This window comes from Prionailurus viverrinus, chromosome D4 (genome assembly GCF_022837055.1).
Source record: "Prionailurus viverrinus isolate Anna chromosome D4, UM_Priviv_1.0, whole genome shotgun sequence".
NCBI classification, from domain to species: domain Eukaryota; kingdom Metazoa; phylum Chordata; class Mammalia; order Carnivora; family Felidae; genus Prionailurus; species Prionailurus viverrinus.
In genome coordinates this window covers 86,623,724-86,650,542 of record NC_062573.1, presented here as the reverse complement: position 1 = coordinate 86,650,542, position 26,819 = coordinate 86,623,724, and the positions used below count along the sequence as shown (strand labels likewise).

At 56.1% G+C, this 26,819-nt stretch overlaps 2 protein-coding genes and 1 long non-coding RNA gene across 5 annotated transcripts in view; 2 read left to right on the top strand and 1 right to left on the bottom strand.

Annotated features, from left to right (window-relative positions):
- Positions 1–2,178, top strand: part of FAM120A (family with sequence similarity 120A) — a 96,882-nt gene extending 94,704 nt beyond the window's left edge. For both annotated transcript variants that reach the window (XM_047829688.1, XM_047829687.1), the window contains one exon: positions 271–2,178. In XM_047829688.1, coding sequence (XP_047685644.1) covers positions 271–582 — 312 coding nt within the window. In that variant the 3' untranslated portion in view covers positions 583–2,178. The remainder of the gene's footprint in view (positions 1–270) is intronic.
- On the bottom strand, positions 1,674–11,536 carry LOC125150194 (uncharacterized). Of its 2 annotated transcripts, none has more exons than XR_007146258.1 (3): positions 11,434–11,536; positions 8,959–9,060; positions 1,674–3,352 (listed from the first exon to the last, which is right to left on the bottom strand). It is a non-coding gene; the product is annotated as an uncharacterized LOC125150194 (long non-coding RNA). The 2 variants fall into 2 exon arrangements; XR_007146257.1 differs by lacking the exon at positions 11,434–11,536 and adding an exon at positions 10,960–11,259.
- PHF2 (PHD finger protein 2) overlaps positions 11,335–26,819 on the top strand; it is a 75,774-nt gene continuing 60,289 nt past the window's right edge. Inside the window, exon 1 of the mRNA XM_047829689.1 lies at positions 11,335–11,481. Within this exon, the coding sequence (XP_047685645.1) occupies positions 11,384–11,481 (98 nt within the window). The 5' untranslated portion in view covers positions 11,335–11,383. The remainder of the gene's footprint in view (positions 11,482–26,819) is intronic.

The following is a 26,819-nucleotide window of genomic DNA, read 5'->3' as shown; positions in this document are numbered from 1 at the left end:
AAATATATACAGTATATAGCCTATGAAGTATATACACAGGTTGTGAAAAATACAGACTGGAGCGTATAGAGGTATAGAGAGTGTAGAGTAACGGACTGTACAGACCACAGAGGGTTAAGAGAAGGTATAGAGCAGAGAGTAGAAAGCGTGAGGAGCACACCCATGCAGTGTACTGTGCTGTTGAACCTGAAGCACAGGCCTCCATAGGCGTCCCTTCTCCCACTGTGTATCACAGCTGCCTTATTGCTTGTTATCCTTGATTTTGACCAGGGCAAGCCTCCTTATGCTGCTTCAGCAGAAGAAGTGGCCAAAGAACTGAAGTCAAGATCCGGGGAATCCAAGTCGTCTGCCGTGTCTTCAGATGGGTCCCTGGCTGAAAACGGAGCGGTGGCTGAGGAGAAGCCTGCTCCCCAGATGAACGGGAGCGCGGGCGATGCCAGGGCCCCCAGCCACTCGGAAAGTGCCTTGAACAATGACTCTAAGACGTGCAATACAAATCCTCACTTAAATGCACTAAGTACAGACAGTGCTTGCCGCAGAGCTGATGCTCTGGAGGCTGCTGTCTTAAAGAAAGAAGAGTAAACTTATTTTTTATAGAGGGTGAAGGATGCTGGAAGGGTAGGATTCAGGAATATCTGGAGAGAAAGAGAGCCTACAGTTATGTACATTTTTTCCTTTCCGTAAGAGAAAAATGAGGACTTTGGAAATTCGGATCCCTCTTTGATATCAGAGATTTAAACAACACATTTTTAGTTTTAACCAGTTGTAGTCAAAATGCTACAATAAAACAAAAAGAGAGAAAGAAAATGAAGAGCATTTGACTCCCACACTTAAAATGAAGTACACACAAAGTTTAAACTGGTTATGACAAAAGCCTATAGTTGTGTTTCTTGAACTATAAAGAAAACAAATTTTGGCAGTCTTTAAGTATATATAGCTTAAAATATCATTTTTAGCATTTGGCACCATATGTATGCCATTATCTTTGATTTTGCATTACTGTTCACAAGGAAGCTTTGTCTAAGGCTTTGATTTTATGATTATGAAAGAAATAAGGCACACCACGGTTTTTCTTTCTTACTTAAATCTCATCACTGTTGATGTGGTTCTTTTGTGTTAAAAAAAAAGTGCAACTATCAAAACTAAAAAATTATAGAGTAATATTGCCGTTCTGCTGATTTTAAATATGCAGTACATCATACTTACTTTACAAGCAAGCTAAATGGAGATAAAGTTGAAATCATAGAAGATGCAAATGACCTTTCAAAATCAACACAATGTGTTCTGAAACTTTTCGTGACTTAATACCATGCATCTGTGATCAATGAACTATGTGGTTTTGAATCGGATGTAGACCATTAGTGCTACTACTTGAGCTAACCTTCTGCATGGTTCATAATTTTTAAAGTGTGTAGTTAATATTATGCATGTTATTGTCCTTCCATTCTTACCAGTATGTGCCCATTTGCAAAACAAAATGCTAATAATCAGTAATAGTCCTATAAAAGATGTTAACTCTGTTTAGTCACTGACTGATCTTGCTCTAACCTTAAAATTTTGTGATTATTGACCTCTGTTGCATTTATTCTAAAACCCCCCCCAAAATTATCTAGCTGTTTCAAATATCAACATTACCCTGGTGTATTCACTGCTGTATGCATTATTGTTCTTTGTTGCTGTTTTATGCCTTCATATTAGCAAAATATGAAATTCTGTGAAAAACAAAAAAAAAATCCCTTTGATCTTAAAAAAAAAAAAAACAAAAAAAACAACCCCCCCTTCTGTAGCAGGAAACAAATTGCTTGTTCTTGAGAACTTTCCCATCAAGAATTTAGTAGAAGCAGGTATACTTATATCATTTTGATGTTTTTGTTAATGTTTCCAAACAATGTACTTTGAAATCAGAATCACTTCTTATTCGTTTTCATATAATTCTCCTGATGCTCTTCATCACACATTAGTGATCAGAAATGAGATGTAATTCCCCAATCCCTGCCCGCAAGACCTGAGTAGGATCTTACTGTAAGTTGAAGGGAGTTCTGCCCTAACTCATGGATTGTGCAAGAATGAACTGCTGTTGGGTCTGACTGATTGTAGGTGGGTTGTGGCGTGGTGTATCGAAGGCTATTGAATGCAACTTACAATGCTTAATAAAAATCTTTATTCTTTTAGTATAAAGTACGGTGTCGCTTTTAAATTTCTTGTAGCAACAGATGTTACTGAGACTTAATTCAAGTTGGGACCGCTACCGCAGGCACCAGGCCTTCTCGGTGCGAGGACGAGGTCTGGGGATCCTGACTTTGAGTCCACGCGTGTGTCGGGGGCGAGGGGCAGTGGGGGAGTGGACTTACATAATTAAAAAGCTCAACAGCTGCCTGAGAGCTCGCTAGAGTGGGTGCAATTCAAAACTGTTCTGCGAGGGGGTTACGGTCTCCAGCCCGAAGGGACTCGCGCTGTCATCCTCGTCCCCATGCTGGGAAGCGGGACTGAACGTGGAGAAAGAAGCCCAAGGAAGAAACGCACCAGATCCCGATAGAAGCACGTGTATTACTGTCCCTACTGACCAGACCCACCCTTCATTGTGGTTTTCTCCGGGTGCACCTCGCGCCCTTGGGCCCACCACCCTCCAGGGCCGACCCTGCGGGGGCCACACGACTCTGACCGCCCGCAGCTGTGGCGTCCCTAGGGTCGCACAGCCGGCAGCAATGGGGACAAGCCCCGCCGCGGCGCTTAGAGAAACGGGACAGAAATCCACCTCCCCAGTCTGAGGAGCTGGGCGCTTCCGGTCTATACAAGGGGAGGGACGCAGCCACCACTGTTTCCGGCCCCAGCTTCAGGCGGGTTGGGGCGGGGCCGTGAGCGCTTCCGGCCTCTGCGCGGGGCGGGAAAAGGACGTGTGCGCTTCCGGCTTCTGTGCGGGGCGGGGCCGCGAGTTGCTTCCGGCCTGTGCGCTGGACGGCGCAGAGCGGTGCCGTGAGGGCTTCCGGATTCTGCGCGGTTCGGGAAAGGGTCGTAGACGCTTCCGGCTTGTGCGAGAGGCGGGGCCGTTTCCGGCCTGTGCTTAGAACGGGGCGGGGCCGTGGCCCGCTTCCGGCTTGTGCGCGGGGCGGGGCCGTGAGTGCTTCCGGCTTGTGCTTGGGACAGCTCGGGGCGGAGCAGTGAGCCCTTCCGGCCTCCTCTCCACCTGCGCTGGCGGTGCGTGCGCACCGTCCACGCCCCGCGGCGGTCCGCGTCGCTCACCCAGCCGCTGGTCGAGCATTCTGGTTCACCGTTTTTTGTTTTCTTTGGTGAAACAGCTCTTACGGATCTCGTGTGTTTCAAACGTAGTATGTCTATTGTAGAGTTTCAAACACTGCCGGTGCACAGAAAGGACAGAAAACCCCTAGTGATGTACGCATACGGACACACCTGTTCACACCTGGTCCTTGTGCCCCCGCCGGCCTAGCGCGGATGAACCCCGCGCACCTGCCGTTCAGGGCCGCAGGGGCCGCGCCTATTCACGTTTCGGGGCGCAGGACAGGTGTGTACAAGCCAGGCCGTATCAGGTAAGAACACAGGAAATAAAACAGGGAGGGGACTGGGGGGACGGGGGTCTGCAGGGCGAGGCTGGGCTCAGGAAGCAGTGTATAGAGAGAACCCACCAACGAGGGGAGAAGGGTGCTGCTGGCCCCTGGAAGGTGGCTTAACCCTCAGCATTGGGCCAGTGTCACAGGAAAATGGGCCTCCCTCCTTGTCATCTGTCTCCTCCCAGGCCTGTGGGCAGGCATGAGGACACGAGCTCCTTCCTGATGCGCTCCCTGCAGGAGCGGTTCTCCCCTCCAGCGATCTTATTCTCCCGCTGATTCTTTGGAGAATGCCTGTTTACTGTCCTTTCCCCTTTACTGCTTACCCTCACCTGGCAGAGTGAGCTCTGCACAGGTTGCTTCCCTCCAGCCCCAGGACCCTTGGCTGCTGGGCCTCCGCTCCTGTCCCTACCACAGCCGGGGGGGGGGGGGGGGGGGGGGGGGAGGGGGGGGCGGCGGCAGGGGCCTCACGGACCCACAGATGGGCCAAAGCAGGCTCTGTACTAGGTGCTTCACCCAGTGCTGTGAGCTGGACTGTGCAGGTGTGAGGTCTTGGAGACTCCATGAGGGGCCACCTGGGGGCTGGCTGGAAATTACTCAGGCAGAGCGCTAGCCACTTAAGGGTGGTGTCTGGGATGGCCTTGGCCTGGTGTGCCCAGAAGACACCAGCAGCTCATGTGGCAAACAGCTGGAGGCACAGGAGCAGACCTCCCAGACCTCGTCACACCATGTCCACTCCTGGCCATTGTGCATATCCATCTCTTCAGACATGACTGACCCCAGCATGGGTTATATAAGTGTTACCCTGGTGTTGGTTTTCCCAGAGTGGCCCGTTTGTCTTGTCTTGTCCTGGTGTTTTGTTAATAGCACCCTTAATGTAAATTATATGGTTATTTGGCAGAGGGGCTTTGGTCTATAAACTCATTGCTTCAAAACATCACAGGGCCATCCTCACGATAGTCAACAGAAGGGCACTCTCATAGCTATCAGAAAAACCCAGAAGGCTCCCAAAGTTCCCATGGGTCACTGTTCATTTCACTGGGTTCTGGATCAGGTCTCCCAAGGGGCTGCTCTTAGAACTCTCTTGATATTCACCAGATTGCTTCATGTGTCACCAAAGCACACATCCAGCCTTGAACTAGTATCTCCTGTCTGTCATCTCTGCCATATGAACTCCTTGGAGGTGGGACGTGTCTACCTGGTTCACAGCTTTAAAACCTACACTAGTTGTGCACCAACACATTGGATAACCTAGATGAAGTGGACAAACCCCCACACACACAACCCGCAACCTCCCCAAACTGAATTACAAAGAAACAGGACATCTTAATATACCTGTCATTATTACAGAGAGTGAGTCAATAATCAAAAGCCTCCCAAAAAGAAAAGCCCATGACCAGATGGCTGGTGAATTTTACCACACATTTAGGGAAAAATTAACAGCAATCCTTAAATTCTTCCCAAATGTTGAAGAGGAGGGAATGCTTCCTGACACTCTCTGAAGCTAGCATTGCCCTGATGCCAAAGCCAAAGACTCTACAAGAAGACTACAAAACAGGGGTACCTGGCTGGCTCAGTTGGTAGAACATGTGACTTTTGATCTCAGGGTCATGAATTTGAGCCCCACATTAGGTGTGGAGCCTACACACACACACACAAAAACAACAAAAAAGGAAAACTACAAAACAGTATCCCTCATGAACCTTGATGCAAAATTCTCAGCAAAATTCCAGGAAACTAAATTCACCAGCGTGTTAAAAAGATTCTACACCTTGATGAAATGGAGTTTGTTCCTGAAATGCAAGGATGGTTCGGTCTCAAAATCAATCAGGGTGAGACATCACACCAACAAAGGGGGAAAAACCCACAGGATCATCTCAACTGATGCAGAAAAAGCATTTGATAAAATTCAACATGTTTTCATGATAAAAATCCTCCATAGGGGGGCATCTGGGTGGTTCAGTAAGTTAAGCGTCTGGTTCTTGATTTCAGCCCAGGCCATGATCTCACAATTGGTAAGTATGAGCCCCAAGTCTGGCTCTGTGCTGGCAGGGCACAGCCTGCTTGGGATTCTCTCTCTGCCTTCTCTCTTAGCACCTCCTCCACTTGCATGCACACTCCCTGTCTCAAAATTCAAGAAATTAGAAATAGAAACTTTTTCAGCATAGTAAATGCCACAGATGAAAAGCCCAAAGCAAACATACTTAATGGTGAAAAGATTAAAAAATATATATATCACAAACACATGCACAAAACCCAAAACAACTTTTCCCCTGAGATCAGAAAGGAGAAAGATGCCACTGCCACTTTCACCACTTCTACCCAACACAGTATTGGAAGTTCTAGCAGGAGCAACCAGACATACCTGTGTAAACAAGCAAATAGCATCCAAATTAGGAAGAAGTAAAATTATCTCTGTTCATAGATAACAAGATGTTATGTAAAATCAAAAAGACTTAGGAACTCTAAAGATTCCACAAAATACTGTTAGAACTAGTAAATTCAAAGTTATAAAACTAATCCTGTAAAGTTGCAGGATAACTAAATAAACACTAAAAAATTAGTTTTGTTTCCAAACACTAAAAATAAACAATCTCAAAAGGAAATCAGGAACACAATTCCATTTACAATAACATTTAAAAAAACCCCAAAACCTAGGGGTAAGTTTAACCAAGGAGATAAAAGACTTGTATGCTGAAAACTGTAAGACATTGCTGAAAGCAATTAAAGAAGACAAATAAGTGGAAATATCCCATGTTCATGGATCAGAATATTAATATTGTTAAGATGGCAGTACTACCCAAAATGATCTATAGATTCAATGAAATCCCTGTCAAAATTATCATAGTCCCTTTTGCAGAAGTGGAGAAGCCAGTTCTCAAATTCATAAAGAGTGTTAAGGGGCCTGGAAGAACCAAAACAGTCCTGAAAAAGAAGTGCAAATTTCGAGTTTCACCCTTCCTGATTCTGAAACTTACTACAAAGCTACAGAAACCAACACAGTATGGTATAAGGTTAGACATACAGACCAATGAAAGACAATAAGAAGCCCAGAAATAACCCCTTGCCCACATGGTCAAATGATTTTGACAAGGGTGCCATGATCACTCAATGAGGAAAGGACAGTGCTTTCAACAAATGGTGCTGGGAAGACTCCATGTCCACCTGCAAAAGCATGACATTGACCCTTACCCCAACTCAAAAATTAACTTAAAATGGATCAAAAGCCTAAACCTAAACCTATAAAAATCTTGGAAGGAAACACAGGATGAAATCTTCATGACATTGGATTTGGCAATGGTTTTTTGGATGTGACATCAAAATGCAAGGGCAACAAAAGAAAACAAAATAGATGAACCTGACTTCTTCAAAATTACAACCGTCTGTGCATCAGAGTACATCATCATGGAGTGCAAGGACAACTGACAGCATGTGAGAACATTTGCAAATCACCAATCTGATAAGAGATTAGTATCCAGAATATATAAAGAACTCCTATAATTCAACAACAAGAAAACCCAACCCAAATCAAAATAAGGAAAGGGCTCAAATAGACATTTATCCAAAGATGTACAGATGGCCAATAAACTCATGAGAAGATCCCCAACATCATCAGTCATTAGGGAAATGCAGATCAAAACCACAGTGATCAGAGTTTCAATGGAACCAAATTTTTGCCATCAAAAACTAGCATATTGAACTATACATTGAGAAATTAAGAATTTTTACTTCAAAAAAAAAAAAACCCACAATGAGATATCACTTCATCCACTTTAGGACAGCTATAATCAACACATGTACACACACACACACACACACATACGTACAGAAAATAAGTGTTGGCGAGGATGTGGAGAAATTGGGACACTTGTGCACTGTTGGTGGGAATATAAAATGGTGCAGCAGCTGTGGAAAATGGCATGGTTCTTAAAAATGTTAAAAATAGAATTATCATATGATTCACCAATCTCACTTCTGGGTACACACACAAAAGAAGTAAAAGCAGGGACACGAACAGATATTTGCACACCCACATTCATAGCAACATTATTCACAACATCCAAAACATGGGAACAACCCAAGTGTCCTTCAACAATGAATGGAGAAATCAAACATGGATCATAAACACAATGAAATAATAGTCTTAAAAAGGAAGGGAACTCTCACATGTTACAACATGGATGAACCTCGAAGACATGATGCCAGGTGAAGTAAGCCAGTCACAAGAAGGCAAATACTGTAGGATTCCACTTACTTATCTGAGGTCCCTACAGTGGTCAAGTTCATAGAGACAGGAAGTAGCTGGTGGGTGCCTGGGCCTGGGGGAGTAGTGATGGGGGTTAGTGTTTACTGGTGGGACAGTGAAAAACTTGGCGGAGGTGCATGATGGCGGCTGCAAACAGTGTGAACTTACTTCATGCCAAATAACCGTACACTCAGAAATGGTCAAAATGGTACGTTTCATCTTGTGTATGTTACCACAATTAAAAGAAAAGCCTGCGCTAGCGTTCAGTATATTTTGTCCAGAGGGAGTGAATCAGCAGGTCCTGGAACGTGCTGTTTTTCCATTGGGCAATAAGGTGAATAATACGCGTCTCACGCTTGGGACTGGCTGGGGGATGCGGGGTGCATGCTGTGGCTGTGCTTCCTTGGAGCAGGGTGGGGGGGAATGCTTCTGGGGAGCCCATCCTCTTACCCCAGCAGCATGCCTGGCCACTCGGGTGGGTGGTGGTCTTGATGCTTAGACACAGACTCAGGAGTGGGGTGGACTCGGTGGGCGTGGAAGCAAAGAGCAGACCATGTGAAAAGGCCAGAGCTTGGGGGACACCTCATTTCAAGGCCACTGCCCCTGCTTCCTGGGGCCTTGAGTCCAGCCCCTTGTGCTCCCCCTCCCTGTGTGACCTGGCCTGCTCCAGGCCTGTGTCCCCAGGGCACTGTGGGGCGTGTGTCACTGTCCCCCTTGACAGCAAAAGGACCTGCACAGGAGTTGGGACTGCTACCAAACTGCGAACACAGCAGGCGCTCAACACACGAGTGAGGACTCAGAAAAGGAGGGCTTTCTGGGGGGTGAGAATGGGGAAGCCCAACAAAGGAGCATTTGGGACCCACGTGGGCCCTTAACTTTCGTCTGGAGTTGGCCCACAGCGTCCGAACAGCCTGGAGTAACAGGAAAGCATCTCTGCGGACACACGCAGAGGCCGTGGACACGTACAGACCAGGAGGGCAGGATGGCCAGGCACCTGGGGCAGTCTGGGCTCCCAGCCCGCTCCTCCCCCTGGTCAGCCAGCTGCCTCCTCTGGGAGGCATTTCACTGCTTCCAGCCTGCGTTTTCTGGAGAATGGCAGGAGTCCCCCCCCCCCCCCCCCCCCCCAGGACTCCCATTGGTCCTATATACCTGTCTGTGGAGCGGCAGTGCCGAAGTGTCCCTGCAAGTGCGGAGGGTGGAGTGGTCACCGCCTAGAGCTGATGCTGAGCACGTCCCAGGCACTGCTGGAGTCTGTGGGGAACCAAGCACAGGGCATGGCACCTGGTCAGTGCTTGACACACACTGGTAACTACTGTCCTCGCAGACAAGGACGGGGAAGTGTTGGGTGAGGCCCTGCACCACAGTGGCCTCCAGAAGCTTCTGACCACACTGGACCACAAGTGGGTGGAGGTGGACACTGCGGGTTTGAGCGTCCCAGTACTGCTGTAGGGGATGGTCACTCAGCAGGGCCCAGGCCAGCCGGACTTGCAGGCCGGGCACCGCTTATCTGAACTGCCCCACACCAGGGTGTTGGTGGGGGACAGTGCTTCCCAGAGCCCCCCGCACCATCTCCAGGAGGAAGGACCCCAGAGGGGAAGGGCAACCACTGCAGTTCAGGTGGGAAGGACTTGAGGTCGAGCTTAGCGAGGTGGGGGCAGTGGCAGAGTGACCTTGTCCCTCTCCCCTCCCCCACCTTCTTCTGGCTGGTGCCTCCCTGCTAAGGCGGGCGCACCCGCCGGGGCGGGAGGCCAGGGGGCAGCTGGCACAGCAGGTTGGCCTCCAGAGGAGGGAGGACTTCAGACGAACTGCTGGCACGTGGGCCAGGTGCCCTGAGGGGCTGCAGGCCTCAGCTGGGCACCTGTCGGGGGTGCTGCTGTGAGGGGCCTGCACCTGGCTTCCCCTCCAGTCTGGCATTCTGTGCTTGAGGTGGCCAGCATCCCCCAGGAGGAGGCTCAGGGGAGGGAACACCTACTGGCCCCTGGCCCCTCACTCCTCACTCCACAGCACATGGATGCAGCTGGGAGCGGGCAGGGGAGGGTTGGCTTCCAGAAGGTGGGGAGGAAGGAGCCCTCAGAGCTGGCCCTTCTCCCACGTACCACAGACCCTGACCACTCAGGTGAGGCTGCAGGGCCCAGAGCAAGGCAGTGGCACTTCTGGCCCATCCCTCCAGCCCCTGCTGTCCTGAAGCCACCAGCAGGGCTCCATAATCCTGACTTGGACTGGAGGCCTGGGGGCTCCTTGGGGGAGGGGGGGAGGGGGCTCAAATTCTAGGTAATCACTCCCTTTACAGAGCTGACCTGTGCCAGCGTGCTCCTGGCTCCCCAGAAATCTGTCCTCTAGGGGCTCAGCAACAGGAGAGTCAAGGATCCTGTGTGGGAGGGCTAGCTGTTCCCAGGAATCAGGGGGAAAGGGAGCAGGAAGGAAGAAACAAGAGGAAACCCCAGCTGCCCCCTGTCCCTCTGCTGGTGGGGGTCCCTGACCACCTTCTCAGAGGAAGCCAGGCCTGCCTTCACCCAGAGGCTCCCACCTTTTCCCTGGAGGGTCCTCCTGCCACCTTCTCCCCCAGAGTGATCCCCAGCCTACCTTCTCCCCCAGAGGGGTCCCTTTGCCCTCCTTCACCCTGGCCCACCTTCTCTCCAGGACGGGTCCCTTGGCCCACCTTCTCCCCAGCAGGTCCCCCCACCCTCCTCTTCCCCCAGAGGGGTCCCCCGGCTCACTGTTTCCCCAGCAGGTACTCCCCCCTCCCTCGGAGGGGTCCCCAGGCCCATCTTTTCTCCTGGAGGGGTCTCCCGGCCCACATCCCCGGCAGGTCCCCCTGCCCTCCTCTCCCCCAGAGAAGTCTCCCCGAGCCTCTTCCTCCCCCGGAGAGATTCCCCCCGGCCCACCTTCTCTCCAGGAGGGGTCCCCTGACCCACCTTCTCACGGCAGGTCTCCCCGCCCTCCTCTTACCCCAGAGGGGTCCACTGATCAACTGTTTCCCTGGCAGGTATCCCCCACTCCTCTTCCCCCAGAGGGGTCCCCCGGCCCACCGTTTCCCCGGCAGGGTCCCTCCGGCTCTCCTACTCCCCCAGAGGAGTCCCCCGGCCCACCTTCTCCCCGACAGATCCCACCGGCCCTCCTCCTCCCCAGGAGGGAACCCCCCAGGCCCACCTTCTCCCCGCGGTCCCCGGCCCGCCTTCCCTCGGCGGGAGCGGCGGCCCAGGCCGGCGGGCGGAGGCGGCGCCACCCGGGGCGCTGACGTAGAGGCCGCTCGGCGGCCGGGGGTCCCTTCGGTGGGGCCGCGGCTCCCCGCCCGCCGCCCCCGCGCGTCCATTCCCTTTTGTGTCCCGCGCGCGGCCCGGCCCCGCGCACACTCGCGCCCTGCGCCCCGGGGCCGGCGGGCGGCTCCCGGCGCGGCCCTGCTCCGCGCGCCCCGCTTTGTGTGGACGCGCCGGCCGGGTGCGCGCGGGCTGTCGTGCGCCCCCGGCCCCGTCCCGGCCCCGGCCCGGCGCGGCCCCCCGCCCGGCCCGCCCGGCCCGCCCGGCCCCGACCCGGAGCGCAGCGCGGGCCGAGGGCGGGCGGGCGGCGCGCGAACATGGCGACGGTGCCCGTGTACTGCGTGTGCCGGCTCCCCTACGACGTTACCCGCTTCATGATCGAGTGCGACGCCTGCAAGGACTGGTTCCACGGCAGGTGAGCGCGCGGCCCGCGGGCCCGGCCCGGCCCCCCGGCGCCCCGGCCCCCGGCCCCCGGCCCGCCCGGCCCCCCGGCCCGGTGCGCGCCCGCCCGCCCGCCGCAGGCCCCCGCCGCCGCCGCCGCCGCCGCCGCCGCCGCCGCCCGCCGGCCGCGCGCCCTTTTGTGCCCGGGGCGGGGGCCGGGCGGGCAGGCGCCCCTCGCGCGGCGCACAAAGCGGGCCCGGGGGCCGGGGGACCGGGGAGTTGGGGCGCCGCGGGCCGGGCCGCTGACAGCGGGGCCGCGGGGAGGCCGGCTCCAGGCCCAGGCCCGGCCCGCCGCCTCCCCCGCGAAGTTGCAGGAACTTTCCCCGCGCGGGCCCCGGAGAGGCGCGAGCGGCGGCCCGGACGCCGGCGGCCCCGGGCAGGGGTGGGGGGTGGGGGGCGTCCGGCGCGCCCACCCTCCGCCGCAGCCCCCGAGCCCCCTGACCCCGGCCGGCGCCCCCTAACCCCCCGCGGGGGTGGGTGACAGGACGGCGTCGGTGCGGGTGGGGGTGTCGCGGCTTTGCCGCCTCCTCCGGGGGGCCGGCGTGGTGCCCCGTTTCCCCCTTCTCCGCTCCCGACGGGGACGCCCCCCCTCCCCCGGGGCCGGACTTGACCTTATGCTCTCTGGGGGACGTGGGGTGGGGGGAGGTAAAGCTGGGCCTTTGCCCCGGGCTGTGACCTGGCCCTGCGCCTAGTTTTCAAAGCGAGGCCCCTTCCCACCCAGAAGTAGATGGGGAGGAGGAAGAGATGGTGATTGCGGTGTCCGAACTGCTCCAACAGGTTCTCACGTGTTTGGGCCTGGGCAGGACCCGGTTGCCCTCCTGGATACCGCCTCAGACCCACCAGGAGCAGGGCAGGGGGCCCGGGGGGGGGGGGGGGGGGGAGTGTGTGGTGGCTGCTGGTCCCTGATCCCCCAGAGAAGAGAACCTCCCGCTCATTTTAAGGGTGGATGTTGGGGAGCCAGGCAGCCGGATGTGACAGGACCTGTTCAGGTTGGTCAGCGCCCAGCCAGGGTCCCAGCCCAGTGCCTGTGACAGGGACCCCAGTGAGGAGGGGGCGGGACTCTACGGGGCAGGGACACCACTGAAATCCCCTGGGCCTCCGGGGCTGCCTTCCTGTGGATGCCCAGGGCAGCAGAGCCCCTGCCCCGGGGTGCAAACACTGGACTCCCCAGAACGGTGTGTGTGCAAGTTGCTGCTATGCACACCCACCAACTGGCATCCTCTACAAGTTCATGGCCGGACCAAGGGTGAGAGCTGCCATCTGATCCCTCAGGGCTCCTCAGTTCCAGACATGCTGAGAAGCTGACCCTGAGCGCCCTGGATGTGGAGGGCACTCTCTCTCCTCCCCCGCCCCACCCAGGGCCTGCTGAGCTCCCTGGGTGCCCAGGCTTGGGGAAGGCCTGGAAGGACCTTTGGCTGCCCAGGGGCCAAAGGTCGGGAAGGAGGAAGGCAGGCCAGTTCTGAGCTAGGCTCTGAGTTGGGGGGGGAACCCTAGGAGTGAGGGGCAGGCAGGGGAGAAGCTGAGGGCTGGCATGCCTGGTGGGTGGCATTTGCTGGACTGGCCAGGGCAGAGCTGGGGAGAGGGATGCATCCTGACACCTTAAAGGGGACATTTGGGGACATCTTCTCTCCTCATCGCCCATTTGTCTCTGGAGGTCCTTGATTTGACCCAACACGAGTACAGGTCCTTCCCTCAGCCCAGACTCCTCTCCACCCACACAGGGTGGCCCTGGCATCTGAAAGGGGCTCTGCTTTCCCTGCCGTGGGCACATTTTCTGTGCATGTGATCGAGGGCCCCTTGCAGGAGTGAGCCCTGAGCTGTAGCATTCCCAGGTGGCTCAGGGCAGGAGCCCGGATGGGGAACGTTAGGGTTGGGATGGGCCTCACAGCCCTGGGCACCCTTTCTCCCTGCCCCTGCACCGACCCCCTCGGCTTTAACAGGAAGGTGTGTGACATGAGCCCTGTGCTTCCCCACCCCCAGGTGCTTTGGGGCTGACCCAAGACTTTTCAGATCCAATGTCCCCTGTATCCTTTTTACTTTGTATTCAACAGCTCATTTTTAAAAGTTTGAATACTTTATAACTTTTTATTTTAGAGAATTTTAGACTTAAAGAGTTACAAAACTGGTTCAGTGTCTGTTCACCAGTCACACTGACTCCTCTGGAGTCAGCATCTCACCAGACCATGCTGCAAGAATGGAAACTGAGGCAGAAACACAGGGGCGGTGCTGTGAGCCATAGCACAGACCTCAGCAGGTTTTTCCCTGCACTGTCCCTTTTCTGCTCCAGGACCCGGCAGTGTATTTCACTCTCCTGTTTCTTTCAGAAGGAAACCTCGTATCATTCCCTGAAATAGCGCATTAGTATAACTTGTCGTAGACGGTGCATGTAAAAATAAACATAACCGTCAAACTAACAGGCTCCAACTTGTCCCACCTGTGATCCGTCACGTCCCTCCTGAGCACCTTATTTTGGTAGGACTGGGAAGGGTCTCTGAGGTTGCACACGCTCACAGTGGCTCAGGATTTGCTGGGGGGACTCCAGCGGGGTTGGTGGGTGAGGATGTGGTTGGGACGGCTGCATTTTAGGGGCAGAACCCTCTCCCGGTGTGTTTGCTCCCCAGCAGCCCTCTCTGCTGTGGTGGGCTAGAAGCACAGGCAGCCAGGAAAGCGGGAGCCCGTGTCGCACCCCATCTCCGGGGCTGGGGCACCTCGGCAGCCCGGCTGGCCTTCACCGCTGGCACCTGAGGTGGCTTTGCCTAGGGAGGGACAGAGCGTGTGGCCATCCACCTTCCGAACTGTCTTGTGTGTGTGTCCGGTAGGGAGGGTGGCAACCCATGGGCACCGGGGGCCTTCCTCCTCAATTCAGGTGCCGCAGAGCCAGTGTCCTCCACCCCTGCCCACAGGGAGGCGCGTGGCTGCCTGGGCCCGTCGCAGTAGGAGCCACCCAGCGTCTCACCTTGTCACCACCCTGGTGTGAGGAGTCTCTGTCTCTGGGCAGTAGGGAAGATTCTATTAAGGTATCAGGCATTCTAGAGCTTCCTGGTGCCCTTTCAGTCGCCTGTTCTGTCGACTCCAAGGGGCTTTGGAGACCTAACTGGTAAAATTGATTTTAAGGAGCTCGAAAGCTGGAGGTGCAGTGCGAGTGCTTTGGTGACGGAAGTTTCACTGACTTCTTGGTAAATGTTTCTGGGTGTGCGTTCTTCATGGGGTGCCGTGCTGGCCGCAGAGGCTCCTGGGGTCACAAGGCAGATCCGTCTCCTCTTGCGGGGTTTCCTCGACCAAAGTCAGGCCTGTAGATGAGGAGATCCGTGCCACCCTGGGGGACCCTGTCCGGTCCCGAGGCAGCACTGTGGGGGCAAGAGCGGGCGAGGAGTCCGCATCAGGGACAGCCAGGGGGTCTGTCTGTCCTGGAGGGGGAGCGGAGGAGTGGAGGGGAATGTGATGGGCTCCTCTGGCTGTCAGGGAGATGCGGGGGACAAGGGCAGGGCCCAGAGCCACTTCCAGGTGAGGGGTGGTGGGCAGGTGGGGGTGGGGCTGCTGTGGGTTCCGGAGTGGATCTCCTCGGATTCCTGCTTGTCCGTCTGTCTGACTGGGTTCCTCCTCGCAGGGTCCCTGTCTCTGTGCTCACCTCCCCGGGGCTGGTTGGCTCTTGTGAGCTCTTGCCATGCCCCCCTCCCACCCAGCCGTAAGCTTTTTGGGGCAGGGCCACACCTGGGGGTCCACGGCCTCCACGGGTACCTGGTGACACTGAGCACGGCCAGCGGAATATGTGCACGTGGAGGGGAAGGAGGGCCCACCGGGCATCAAGCTTCAGCGTCGCAGCCTCTACAATTAAGTCCTTGATCTGGGGATTCCCAAGTACAGGGGAAGGGGCCATGCACGTGGAGATGGAGTCGCGGTGTGTTTGACACGGTTGGGGAGACGATTAATCATCTTGGAACAAGGAATTCCCACTGTGTGAGTTCAAGAACCCCAAGCAGGTGGGGGAAGTATGCTGCCAGCGTCTAGAGGGCAGAGCGGAGGCCCCGTCCCTCAGGCCTAAGGGGGTGACACGGAGTCGGGCTCACTGTAATGGCCAGAGTGTGTGCGTTGCTAGAAGCCGTAGGCTGGAGGAGGGCGTGCCGTGAGCCTCTGGACCGCAGCCGCGTTCATCGCGGTCGCTGGGATTCAGGCCCGGCCGCAGGTGGCCTGAGATCGGGCCAGGGTTTCGGGGGCTTGGTGTGGACCCAGCCCTCTCCCCCGAGACACCCTCTCTCCTGGGCCATCCCCTCGCCTCTGTGCACATAGCACCTGGCCACGTGGCAGGGCTTTATTCCAAAAGCACGAGGGGACTGAGGGCGAGAGTTGGCCAGGAAATAACGTCCCTCGATGGAGTGTGCTGGGAGAGTGGAGCTCCTGAAAGTCCTGGTGTGGGCGAAGCCAGCCCCGCGGTTGGCTTCTGAACGGCTGCCGTGGCTACAGGGCTGACCCTCGAGCTGGCCTCTATGGCGTCAGGGTTAGATCTCTGGTGGTTCCCACAGTGACCTGGCTGGTCGCTGGGCCGGCCACCTCGCCCTCTCCCTTCAAGCAGAGAGGGGACTCTGGGCTCCTCACACGCGGCAGCTGGACACGTTCGGCCTCAGTCACTCTGGCTCAAGGGCCTGAACAAACTCCAGGCACCGGCGACCCCGTGCCTGTCGGCGGCTTCGCAGACACAGCAAGGGTGGAAACGCCTTTGCCAGCGGGAAGCCGCTTGTGGTGTCAGGTGGGGACGCTGGGCTCTGTGCTGCGCCCTCTGCATCTGGGCGTCTGCCCCACCGGGCCCGCTGGGAGCCGCGTCTCCATCTCGGCCGCTCTCCCCCTTGCTCCGTCTTCTTTCCTGCCTGTCTTGGTCCTCAGCTTTTTGGTTTGGTGGTGGGTGACCCTAACCCCGCATTCTGGAACGGGGCTTGGCTCTGAGTCTGTTCACTTTCCCGCAAAGTGCTGGGTCATCTGCAGGAGAACAGAGTTCCGGCCAGTGATTGGCTTTGACCTCAGAGCGTAAGGACTGAAGGTCCTTGTGGTGTTTGTCCCGGCAAATGGAGAAACCAGACTTTTATCTTTTCTTAAAAGTTGGGAGTGAAATTTATATATGGTGGCAATAACTATTTTATTTATTTTATTTTATTATTTTATTTTATTTTATTTTGTTTTATTTTAATTTAATTTAATTTTATTTTTAAGTGTTTATTTTGAGAGAGAGAGAGAGTAGGTGTGCACATGTTCATGGGAGAAGGACAGAGAGAGACTGAAAGAGAGAGAGACAGAGAGAATCCCAAACAGCTTCTGGGCTGTTAGCACAAAGCCTGACATGGGGCTCGAACTCATGAGCCGTGAGATCATGACCTGAGCCAAAATCAAGAGTCATACTCTTAACTGATTGAGCCACCTGGGCACCACAATAATCATTTTATTTTATTTTATTTTATTTTATTTTTTTTTTTTTTCAACGTTTATTTATTTTTGGGACAGAGAGAGACAGAGCATGAACGGGGGAGGGGCAGAGAGAGAGGGAGACACAGAATCGGAAACAGGCTCCGGGCTCTGAGCCATCAGCCCAGAGCCTGACGCGGGGCTCGAACTCACGGACCGCGAGACCGCGACCTGGCTGAAGTCGGACGCTTAACCGACTGCGCCACCCAGGCGCCCCCACAATAATCATTTTAAAGTGCACAGTTTGTGGCATTTAGTGCATTCAGAATAGTGTGCAATAGTCACTTCTGTGGTTCCCACACATTTTCATCACATGAAAGGAGACTCTGAACCCATCAAACAACAGCCCCCAGCCCCATATACCACCCTCCCCCCCCGCCGCCCCAGTCCTGGACAGCCATGTGTTTTCTGTGTCCTGATGGATGTAACTGTTCTGGACGTTTCTGATAAATGGGATCATACGATATGTAACTTTTGTGTGTGGCTTCCTCCACTCAGCACAATGTCTTTAGGTCCATCTGGGCTGCGGCAGGTATCGGAACATGGTTTTTTTATGGCCGAATACTGCTCCATTGGGTGGACATACCACGTCTGTTTGTGCATTCAGCTGCCTGCACATTTGGGGTTTTCCCACCTGTTTGTCAGTCGTGCCGCTGTGAACGCTCGAGGACAAATATTTGTTGGAAGACCTGTTTTCATTTCTTTCGGGAATTGCCGTGTCATATGGTTATTCTGTGTTTAACTTTTTAACTAACCACAAGCTGTTTTCCACAGCGGCTGCACCATTTTACGTTCCCACCGCCAATGTGGGAGCCGTCTGATAGCACTTCATCTTCGCTAACACCTGTTATTTTCCACTTTTCAAATCATGGGTGTCCTAAGGGGTGTGGAGGAGGATCTCATTATTGCTTTGATATACATTTTCCTGAAGGCTGATGGCGTTGAAAGTGGTTAAGCCATCTTTGGAGCAATGTCTGTTGAAACACTTTGCCCATATTTAAATTGGGTTATTTGTCCCTTTATTGTTGAACTGTGAGAGTGCTTTATATATTTTGGACACTTACCAGACACACAATTTGCCGATATTTTCCCCTTCCGTGGACTGTCTTTTCACTTTTGTGGTAACGTCCATTGACGCACAAAAGTTTTCGTCCTGATGACTTCCAGTTTGACTTTCTCTTCTGTTGCTTGCGCTTTTGGTGTCATATCTACAAATCCACTGTCAAATCCAAGGTCGTGAAGATCTGCCCCTTTGATTTCTTCTAAGAGTTTTAGAATTTTAGCTCTCATCTTTGGTTTTTGATTCAGTTATTTTTTAATATATGATTTGAGGTAGGGATCCAGCTGCATTGGTTTGCAAGTGGCTATCCGGTTGCCCCTGACCTATTGTTTAAAGGCTGTTCTTCCCCTACTGAGCGTCTTGGTGACCTTGTTGAAAATCATTTGACCGTGTACGTGAGTGTTTATTTCTGGACTCTATTCCATTCCATGGTCCGCCCGTCTCCCCTACACCACTGCCACGCTGTGTCAATGACCGTAGCTTTGTTGGAAGTTTTGAAACCAGAAAGTGTGACACCTCCACCTTTTTCTTTTTAAGATGTTGTTTCAACTTTTCAGGGTTCCTTGCAATTCCAACTGAATTTAAGGATTGGCTTCTCCGTTTCTTCGGAAACTCCTGTTGGGATTTTGACAGGGATTGTGTTGAATCTAGATTGCTGGCTGTGGGTTGTACTGACGCCTGAACAGTATCCCGTTTGCTGATCCATGACCCCCCAGACCAAAGTGCACCTCACTGGGGATGCCAGCTGACACCTGGAGCTCCTCCTGTAACTCTGCCACTTTGGCCATCATTTTTGCCTCCCCTTAGAAACCCCGTCGAGCCACAGCCTGGGTATGAATCTCGGGAAGCCGGGCTGAGTGGGAGGGCTACGAGAACATGCTTCAGGGGAGTATTAGCACATCCCTGGGAGGCACAGGGCTGTCACTGTCCAGGCCCCACCTCACCATCCTCTGGGCTGACCCGCCAGCGGCTGGAGAGATGGCTCCCGCAGGAGTGACGGAGGCCTGGGGTCTTGCAGGATGACACTTGGCATCCTGGAAAAATCCAGAAACTGTTGCCTGATCCAGTGTGCCTCCTGGATGAACAGGGCTAGGGAGGGCGTGGGGTGGGGGTGGGGCGCTCCTGAGAGCTCCCCAGACCTTTGGGGAGGCAGTGGTGTGGGGCCTGCTGGAGCCAAGCTGGGTTCGCACTAAACCTGTTGGGAGTTTACATCTAGTACACAGTGTGAGTCTCCCAGCGGCTGTTCCTGATGGAGGCTTGTGACAGTGACATGCGGGAGGTGAGGGCGTTTCCTTCCACTTGCTGGGAGAGGACCACCCAGCCCCCTCTGCGCTGCAGCCAGTGAAAGCCAGTAGTTTTGTGCCACAGGCAGCGAGGAGTTCCCGGACCTCAGACACTGGTGGCTAGGTGCTGGGCGCTGGGGTGGCTCCTTGCCCGCCAAGCGGGGCAGCTGTCTGGTCGTCCGTGAGCACCTCAGGCAGCGCCAGGCACCCTCATGCTGGGGCACCCAGAGTGCCTGTGCGGGAGGGAAGGTTGGTGGGGAGGCGCCCTGGCATGTGGGCCAGGGGTGCGAGTTCCCACTTCATCCTCAACACAGTAGGATCAGGACAGATCGGGATGTTCCCTAATGTACATCTGGTTCACCAGGTTCTGTCCCAGTGCTTCAGGCTGTGGGTGGAGGGGCAGGAGGGGAAGAGCCAGCTGCAGGGGCGTGGGGGTGGGGCAGGGGGATGGGAGCCCTGGAGGGAGGGGGATCCTGCGGGGAGGGATGGGGGACCAATGGGGGAGGGAAAGGGAGAGCAGTGGGGCCACAGATGACAGAAGCTGTGTTTGGAGACTGAACAGTGGACCCGTCTGGGCCTGTCACCCTGCCTGAGCCTCGGTAAGGTCGGAGTTTCCCAGGCACTGCTCCTGCCCTGAGCTCCATCCAGGCTCTGGAGAGTGAAAGCGTGAGCTGCTGTTTGGTCTCACGGCACTGTGTCAGGGTGACCCGTGGATCCTGGTCTGGATGCTCTAGATGCCCGTGTAACAGGCCTGGCCTGGTCCACGTGTGGGTGGGACCTCTCCAGTGTCCCTGTCCCCGGCAGCCTGGGCCCCTGTCCGTGCAGGCGGCAGGTGTTTATGTTTTGGTCCCAGGCCCAGGATGTGGAGGTGGACGCATGAGTGACCTGCCCCGGCCCGGGGGTGCATGAGACAGAGGTGGGACCGCGTGTCTAGGGGCCCTGCCACATCTCTTCCCCTTCCCTGAGCCGCAGCTGGGCACGGTGCACCTGGCTCCCACCCCAGAGGACAGGTACAGGTGCTTTCTGACTGACCTGGGGCAGTGGGGCGTCCGCTGGGCCCCCTCCCAGCCCTGCCGTGTCCTCTCCCTACTCCTCTCCCCAGACTGAAATTTCTGTGGGGCCCCCCAGGCGATGCCAGCAGTGACCAGCGGGGTTCCCCTCAGGGGTGGGTGAGGGACTGGCGGGAGCACGGTCTGCCCTGCTCCCTGCCCTCCTCCCTGCCCTGCCCACTGCCCTGCCTGCTGCCTTTCCTCCATGGACACTGGGAGGTGGGCGGTGGTGGGATGGAGCGTGCCCTGTGGTCCCCACCGCAAGTGCCGAATGACAGCTGGGGAAAGGAGGCAGGCAGAGCTGGGGTCAGGCTGAGAAGAGACTTCCAGGTAACTGAAACCGACCCCAGACAGGACGCATCAGGGACAGCGTGGCACTGGGGCAGCATTGGCCGGCCTGGGCCCTGAGCACGGGTGGAGCAGCACCCCCGGGCGCCCACTGGCAGGTTTGGGGCATGGCTTGGGGGGCACCGTGGTGCCCAGGGGCGGGGCGGGAGGCAGAGCTGAACTTCTGTGGGTGTATCTGCCATCATCAGGTGGGAGTCCGAGCTTCTGACTTTTCTCGAATTTATTACCGGGATAAGTGACAACTGCTTTTGTTTGCGCACGAATGGGTAGCGGGACAGATTTGCAAGTGGAGTGCTAGCGCCTGGTCTGTTCGGATGGAGAGCGAGTGAGAATTGGTCATGAAAAGCCCGTCTTCTCCCCGGACCCAGCCTGATTCCAACTTCTGGTGCAGAACTCGGGAGAGACTCCTGTCTGTGCAGCACTGTGTTTCGCTGCCCCCCCCCCCCCGCCCCCCACCTCTCATGCCCTGTGACCTCCGGGCTGCGTCCCGTCTGCCTCCCGCTGCTGGCCTCCTGGTTGGCTGTCAGCTCGCTTCTCAGCTTGAGCTCCCGTTTTGTGCAGGGACTGTCCTGGCTCCTGCGGCTGCCGGTGGTGGGGCCCACTGTCCACCCTGCACCTGTGGGGTTTCCTAAGTAGCCGCGTGCTTTCGGACGACGTCAGAGAGAGCAGGTCGGGCCTGAGAAGTGAAATGAGAGGCTGCTTCCTCGGGTGGATGGGGGTGCCGTCCGCGGCTGCCTCCTGCTCCGTAGGCCGCGGGCCTCCAGGGCTGGCAGAGGGTTACTGAGTATCCCCTTCCCCGTCCTTTTCGGGGCTGGTGTGAGGTCGGGCAGTTTGCTTTTTTTCCCCCTGTAAACTTTTTATTCTACACTTGCTTTAGGTTTACGGAAGAGTTGCAGACACGGCAGCATTTGTGCATGCCCCTGACTCAGTTTCCATGACCGTCAGCACCTCATGTCACTGCTGTGCCCTGGTCACAGCTCTCTGGGCAGCGACCTCTGTCCTGGTCCTCCCCACCGTCCAATCTCCTCAGCCCCTTGTTCCCAAGCTGGCTTCTCAGACTGACCCCTCTGTGCTGTGATCCTGACACCAGAGACTCTTTATGGCTGGTGCACCATCGAGGAGCCACGCCTCACCTCCCCCTGCTGTGCCCTCCCCCCCCCCCCCCCCCGAGGGCAGCCTGACCACGGCAGTCCGTGGGGCACTGGCTCCCCGTGGCCCTGATCACAAGGGCGCAGGGTCCTGATGCTTCCCCTTCAGGGGTTCTTCCAGTTCCCAAACTTGTTGTGGGGTCTCGATCTGCTGTTTGGAAAAGAAGGATGTAATTAGACTGGTCTACGGACTGTCCTGTCCTCGGAGAAGCCAACCAAGAGAGCAGCCTGGGCCTCAGGCTCTGCCTCTGGGCAGGTGTGTGAGTAGAGGGGCCCCAAGCCCCTCTTTCCCACGGTGGGGGGGGACCATCTGCCTCTTCTTTCAGCCAGTGGCGTTTCCAGATCCTGGGGCGTCCTTGCGAAGGGCCCGGGCCCTTGGTTGGTGTTGACCTCGGGGAAGGGCCCCTGAGCCCATGTGGGGCGGGAGGAGGCAGCCGGATGCCTGTCCAGGTTATCTGGCCAGAGCCCCCTACGCAGGGCCTCTGTGTGACCCAGGGACCTGGCCGCCTCCCAGAGGCCCCTTTGTGGGTCAGGAGCCAGGGTTGCCAGCCTCCTCTGGAGCTGGCGGCCGCCAGAGGCCCGAGGGGGAGGGGTGACGGGGCCAGCCGGATGTCTCCCTCTGGGCACTCTGGGATTGGGGTTCACTTTCCAGCTCCTGTGGGGTCCCTGCCCCCGTTGTGCGGGAGGGTGCTTGCCGTGGGGAGCGTGCAGCCACCACCCGCAGGGCGCACTGCTAGTTAGCAGTGGAAAAGCCTCTTGCAGAGATAGCCCACGGCACTTGGCAGCCTGCCCTTCTTACCTTCCTCAGCGAGGGAATCCTTGAGGCCTTCCCGGAAGTGTGCTGTCTGGGGTGGAAGTCCCTGACGAGGCAGGAGTGCGTGCTCCTGCCTCTGTGCTCGCTGGGGGTCCATCCGTATGAGTCCGCCAGGTCCAGTGCGCCCTGCGCAGTGAGGGCTGCGGTTCTCGGAAGCGCTCCGGGTGCCAGGCGGGGTCCCCGATTACGGGGACGACACTGATGCTTAGTGTTCCAAGCACACCACTAGGCTGCAGGTGGCCAAGCCCGGCCAGTGCCCCTCTCTGAGCTCACAGCCCTCAGGCCATGCTAGCTGCTGCTGCTGTATGTCTGGAGGTCTGGTTCGGAGTCCCTGCTCCAGGCCCCACACACCGCTGTCGTGGCCCCTGGGGGTCTGGGGCAAGGCCCTCCGGGTTTCCATATCCTAATCTTTGCATTTCTTGGCATTTATGGTTTTAAAAAACTGGCAAAGAACAGATCTGAGAATGTTCCAGCAGGACAGGACCTCGTGGTGCACCAGTCTCTGTTCCTTCCAGAGACACAGCCCTGGGAACCACGCACCTTGCACCAGAGCACCCCACACACCCTCCAGGCTGATGCCCTCAGGGGTCCAGTGGGTGGGGACTGAGGACAGGCCTCACCTCCCTTGGTCTAGAGTCATATTTCTGTTAATATGACCTTGACTGCTTTTGCTGTCTGGTCAAACTTGTCTTCCCAGCCACCTTGTGGGTCTCTGAGAGGTTACGAGAGGGAAGGTTGCAATTCCCAGAGATTCCGACAGGGGCACTGGCTCTACATCTGCACACAATTGGTTTCCCTAGAAACTGCTGGAGTAGACTCCAAAACCTGCTTCTGACTTTTAAAGGGACCATGCCCTTTATCTGGAGGATCTGTTGCAAATCCAGTGGAACAGGTTTCGGAGTGCGTACAGAGACGTTGTGAATGTTCCTTTAATCTGTCAAGAACCCTAGACTCTTAGGCAATGAGGTACATTGTAGCGTGCGCGCGCACACACACACACACACACACACACACACAGAGTCATCAGCAGTGATGGTCACCGGGAAATGTTTATGTTTATGCTGCTACCCAGGAATAAAAGCAGGATTCAGGCTTGCCTACATAGTGTGATAAATATGCCAACGTGCTAAACGGGTTAAGAGAGTTTTCTTCCTGCTGCTTTTTTATACTTTTCTGCACTTCCCAACTTGTTTTCTAGGATCATAATATTGCTTCTTTTTTTTTTAGCTTATTTTTTAATGTTTTTTTATTTTTGAGAGAGAGACAGAGCATGAACAGGGGAGGGGCAGAGAGAGAGGGAGACACAGAATCTGAAGCAGGCTCCAGGCTCTGAGCTGTCGGCACAGAACCCAACACAGGGCTCGAACTCAGGAACCATGAGATCATGACCTGAGCCCAAGTTGGACGCTTAACTGACTGAACCACCCAGACGCCCCATAACATTGCTTCTTCTAATCTGAGATAAAGTACGTGGGGAATAAGATTGCCAGAGGCTAGAGACCATTCTGCCCTGGCCCATTTCACAGGCTTTGTGGAGTCTGGGTTTGAGGGTTTCCCCACCGCACTCTCACTCTCCCCCGGACCCTGACTCTGGGGTGTCTCCGCCCCTCCGGCACCCCCACTGCTGACGTGACCCCCACGGCCTGTGGCCCCCAGGGCCCTGCCCAATCTGAGCCCCTCCTGTGAGGGGACCTGAGGGCACATGCCACCAGCGTTGGGGGACAGCAGACTCCCTCTGTCAGGTCCTGACACTTATATCCTGCCGGCCAGCAGCTCCTCTTGAGGGAAGACATGTGGGTTTCGAGGCCTATGGGGATGTGACCCGAGAGGGGCCATTGGGCAGTGCCTGCGGTTACGAGCCTCGCCAGACAGGTGGAGGGCATGGCCAGCGTGGTCTCGGTCGGTGCCAGTCCGAGAAGCTGACGCTGCTTTGCAGCTGGGGGTCCTCCTGCTCGGAGTTTTAAATCAGCCCTTGCATGTCCCACATTGTCTGTGGGCCAGGAGGAGAGTGACCTAAGGTCAGAGTAGGAGGAGCTTTTCAGTTGGACCTATTTCATCTTTATTTCTATAAATAAACATGAACATCTATTCACGTTTATTTATCTTGAGAGAGAGTGTGAGTGGAGGAGGGGCAGGGAGAGAGGGAGACCCAGATTCGGAAGCAGGCTCCAGGCTCTGAGCTGTCAGCACAGAGCCCGACGCGGGGCTCGAACTCACTAAGCGTGGGATCGTGAGCTGAGCCGAGGTCAGATGCTGAACCTACCCAGCCGCCCTGGTGCCCCTGCGGTTACTTGTTTCCCAGCATGCGTCTTCTTGGGTGAGCTGCCCCCCGAGCTTTCTGTCAGGAAGAGCTGCTCCTGTCCTGTTTTTTGGGTCTGGGGTCTTTGCTGAGGCAGCTCCAGGAAAGAAGCCGAGAAAAAGGCAGAACCCGGTATGGAGTGGTGGTTTTGACTTTGAACAGCTGTGAGCGGGTAGAAGCCATGGCAGGCCCCCTTGTTTCTGTCCTCATCCCATGCCAGGAGGGGACTCATGGGGGAGGTCTAGGGCTGACTGCCACGAACCAGGGCCAGACCCACCTCGAGATGCCACCTTGCTCAGGACCCCTGGCCCTGCGCAGGGTGGAGCCTGTTGCCGGGGAGGGCAGTGGTGTGACGGCTGGGAGGGAGAGCAGAGGCTGCCAGCCCTGGGGAGGCTGCCCAGCCCCGAGGAGCCATTTGTGGGTATGTGGGTCAGGGTGGTGGACTTGCAGGGCCAACGGAGACGGGGCTCAGCCCCTCCTGTGTGTGTTTGGGATGCTGGAGGTGCTCAAGTGTGTCGGAACCTGCTGGGAGAGTTCCGTGCCGTCCTGCCCCATGAGGGCCCTGGCACGTCCTCCTGGGGGGCTAGAACCTGTCCGCAGGCAGCATTCAGGTTGTCCTGCTGTGGAGACATCCGTCCCCTACCTTGCTGGGCTCCTTCTGTGCCCTTTCCACGCAGTGTGGGAAGCCTCCATATAGCCCCGCTTGGGGGGTTTGAAGAATGCTGTCTTCCTGGCCCTTGGTGTTTGCACTTTTCCAAGCCCCTTCCCTCCCGGGGACAGCATCTCGCCTGACACCCTCGTTTTCCAGATGCCCAGAGCGAGCTCAGTGGACTGGCTGGTGACCACTCCCTAGGGGCCCAGAGGTCCCGATGCCCTCAGGGGAGGCGGGAGGGCCTGACCCAAGAGGGCGCAGCTCTGGGAACCCCACTTTCACTCACAGGTGAAAGCCAGTCCCTGTGAAAGTGGCCGTGCTCTGCATCCCCAAAACTTGGAGACTTGGCTCCCAGCCCCCCAGAAAGGCCGTGGAGGAGGCACTGGGTGCTTGCAGGCCGAGCTGCCAAGCCCACCCTGAAGCGGCCGGGCCATGCTGGTCCTGGCACCTCTTGGCCATGACAAGGCCCAGGACGCTGGGCCTGAGGCCAGGGTGGGCCCCCAGCTGGGGAGGTGGGCTTCCTCGTCATCTAGCACAGGGGCCCCAATGGTGGCCCACTGTCCTCTCGAGGAAGCTGCAGCAGGTGCACCGTGGGGGTGTTTGGGCAGCACGGCCACCCGGAGTCCCGGAGGGGGGCACAGGGCAGCGTTCCCCATGCAGGGAGCTTGTAGTCACCACCAGCTGACACGGGCGGGCATTTCCCTGAGAAGCCTCATTCAGTGCTGTCCTGTGTCCTTGCCCTGCCCCCACAGCACTGGGGGTCTGACACGAGCCCCCACCTTTCCTGTGGGTTCGCACCTGCATCCTTGGAAACGGTTTTTATTGTGTGTGCTCTTTGTAAGCGGTTTCATTCGTACCCGTTTTGTAGTGGGTTCGTCCCTCAGCACAGGCCTCAGTGAACTGACCCTGTTGGACAGCCTCAGATGTTGTGGGTCCTCAGGGTGAGGCCCCCTGGGAGGACAGGCGTCCCCGCGCCCTGCAGGGGCTCCTAACGGTAGGGCGGGCTTGCGCTCAGGCCTGTCTTTTATGTCCAGGGCCAGTGACGGGAGGGTCAGGTAGCCCTGGTCTGGCTGGAGCTTGGCGGTGCCTGAAGGCACCCGTGAAGGCCTTTCCGCAGCCCTGGGTCAGCCCCTCCACTCCCAGGGTCCAAGAAGCGTGCCCCAGTGGGACCCAGGCAGGCCCAGGCTAATTGCAGCTGGGGTGGGGAG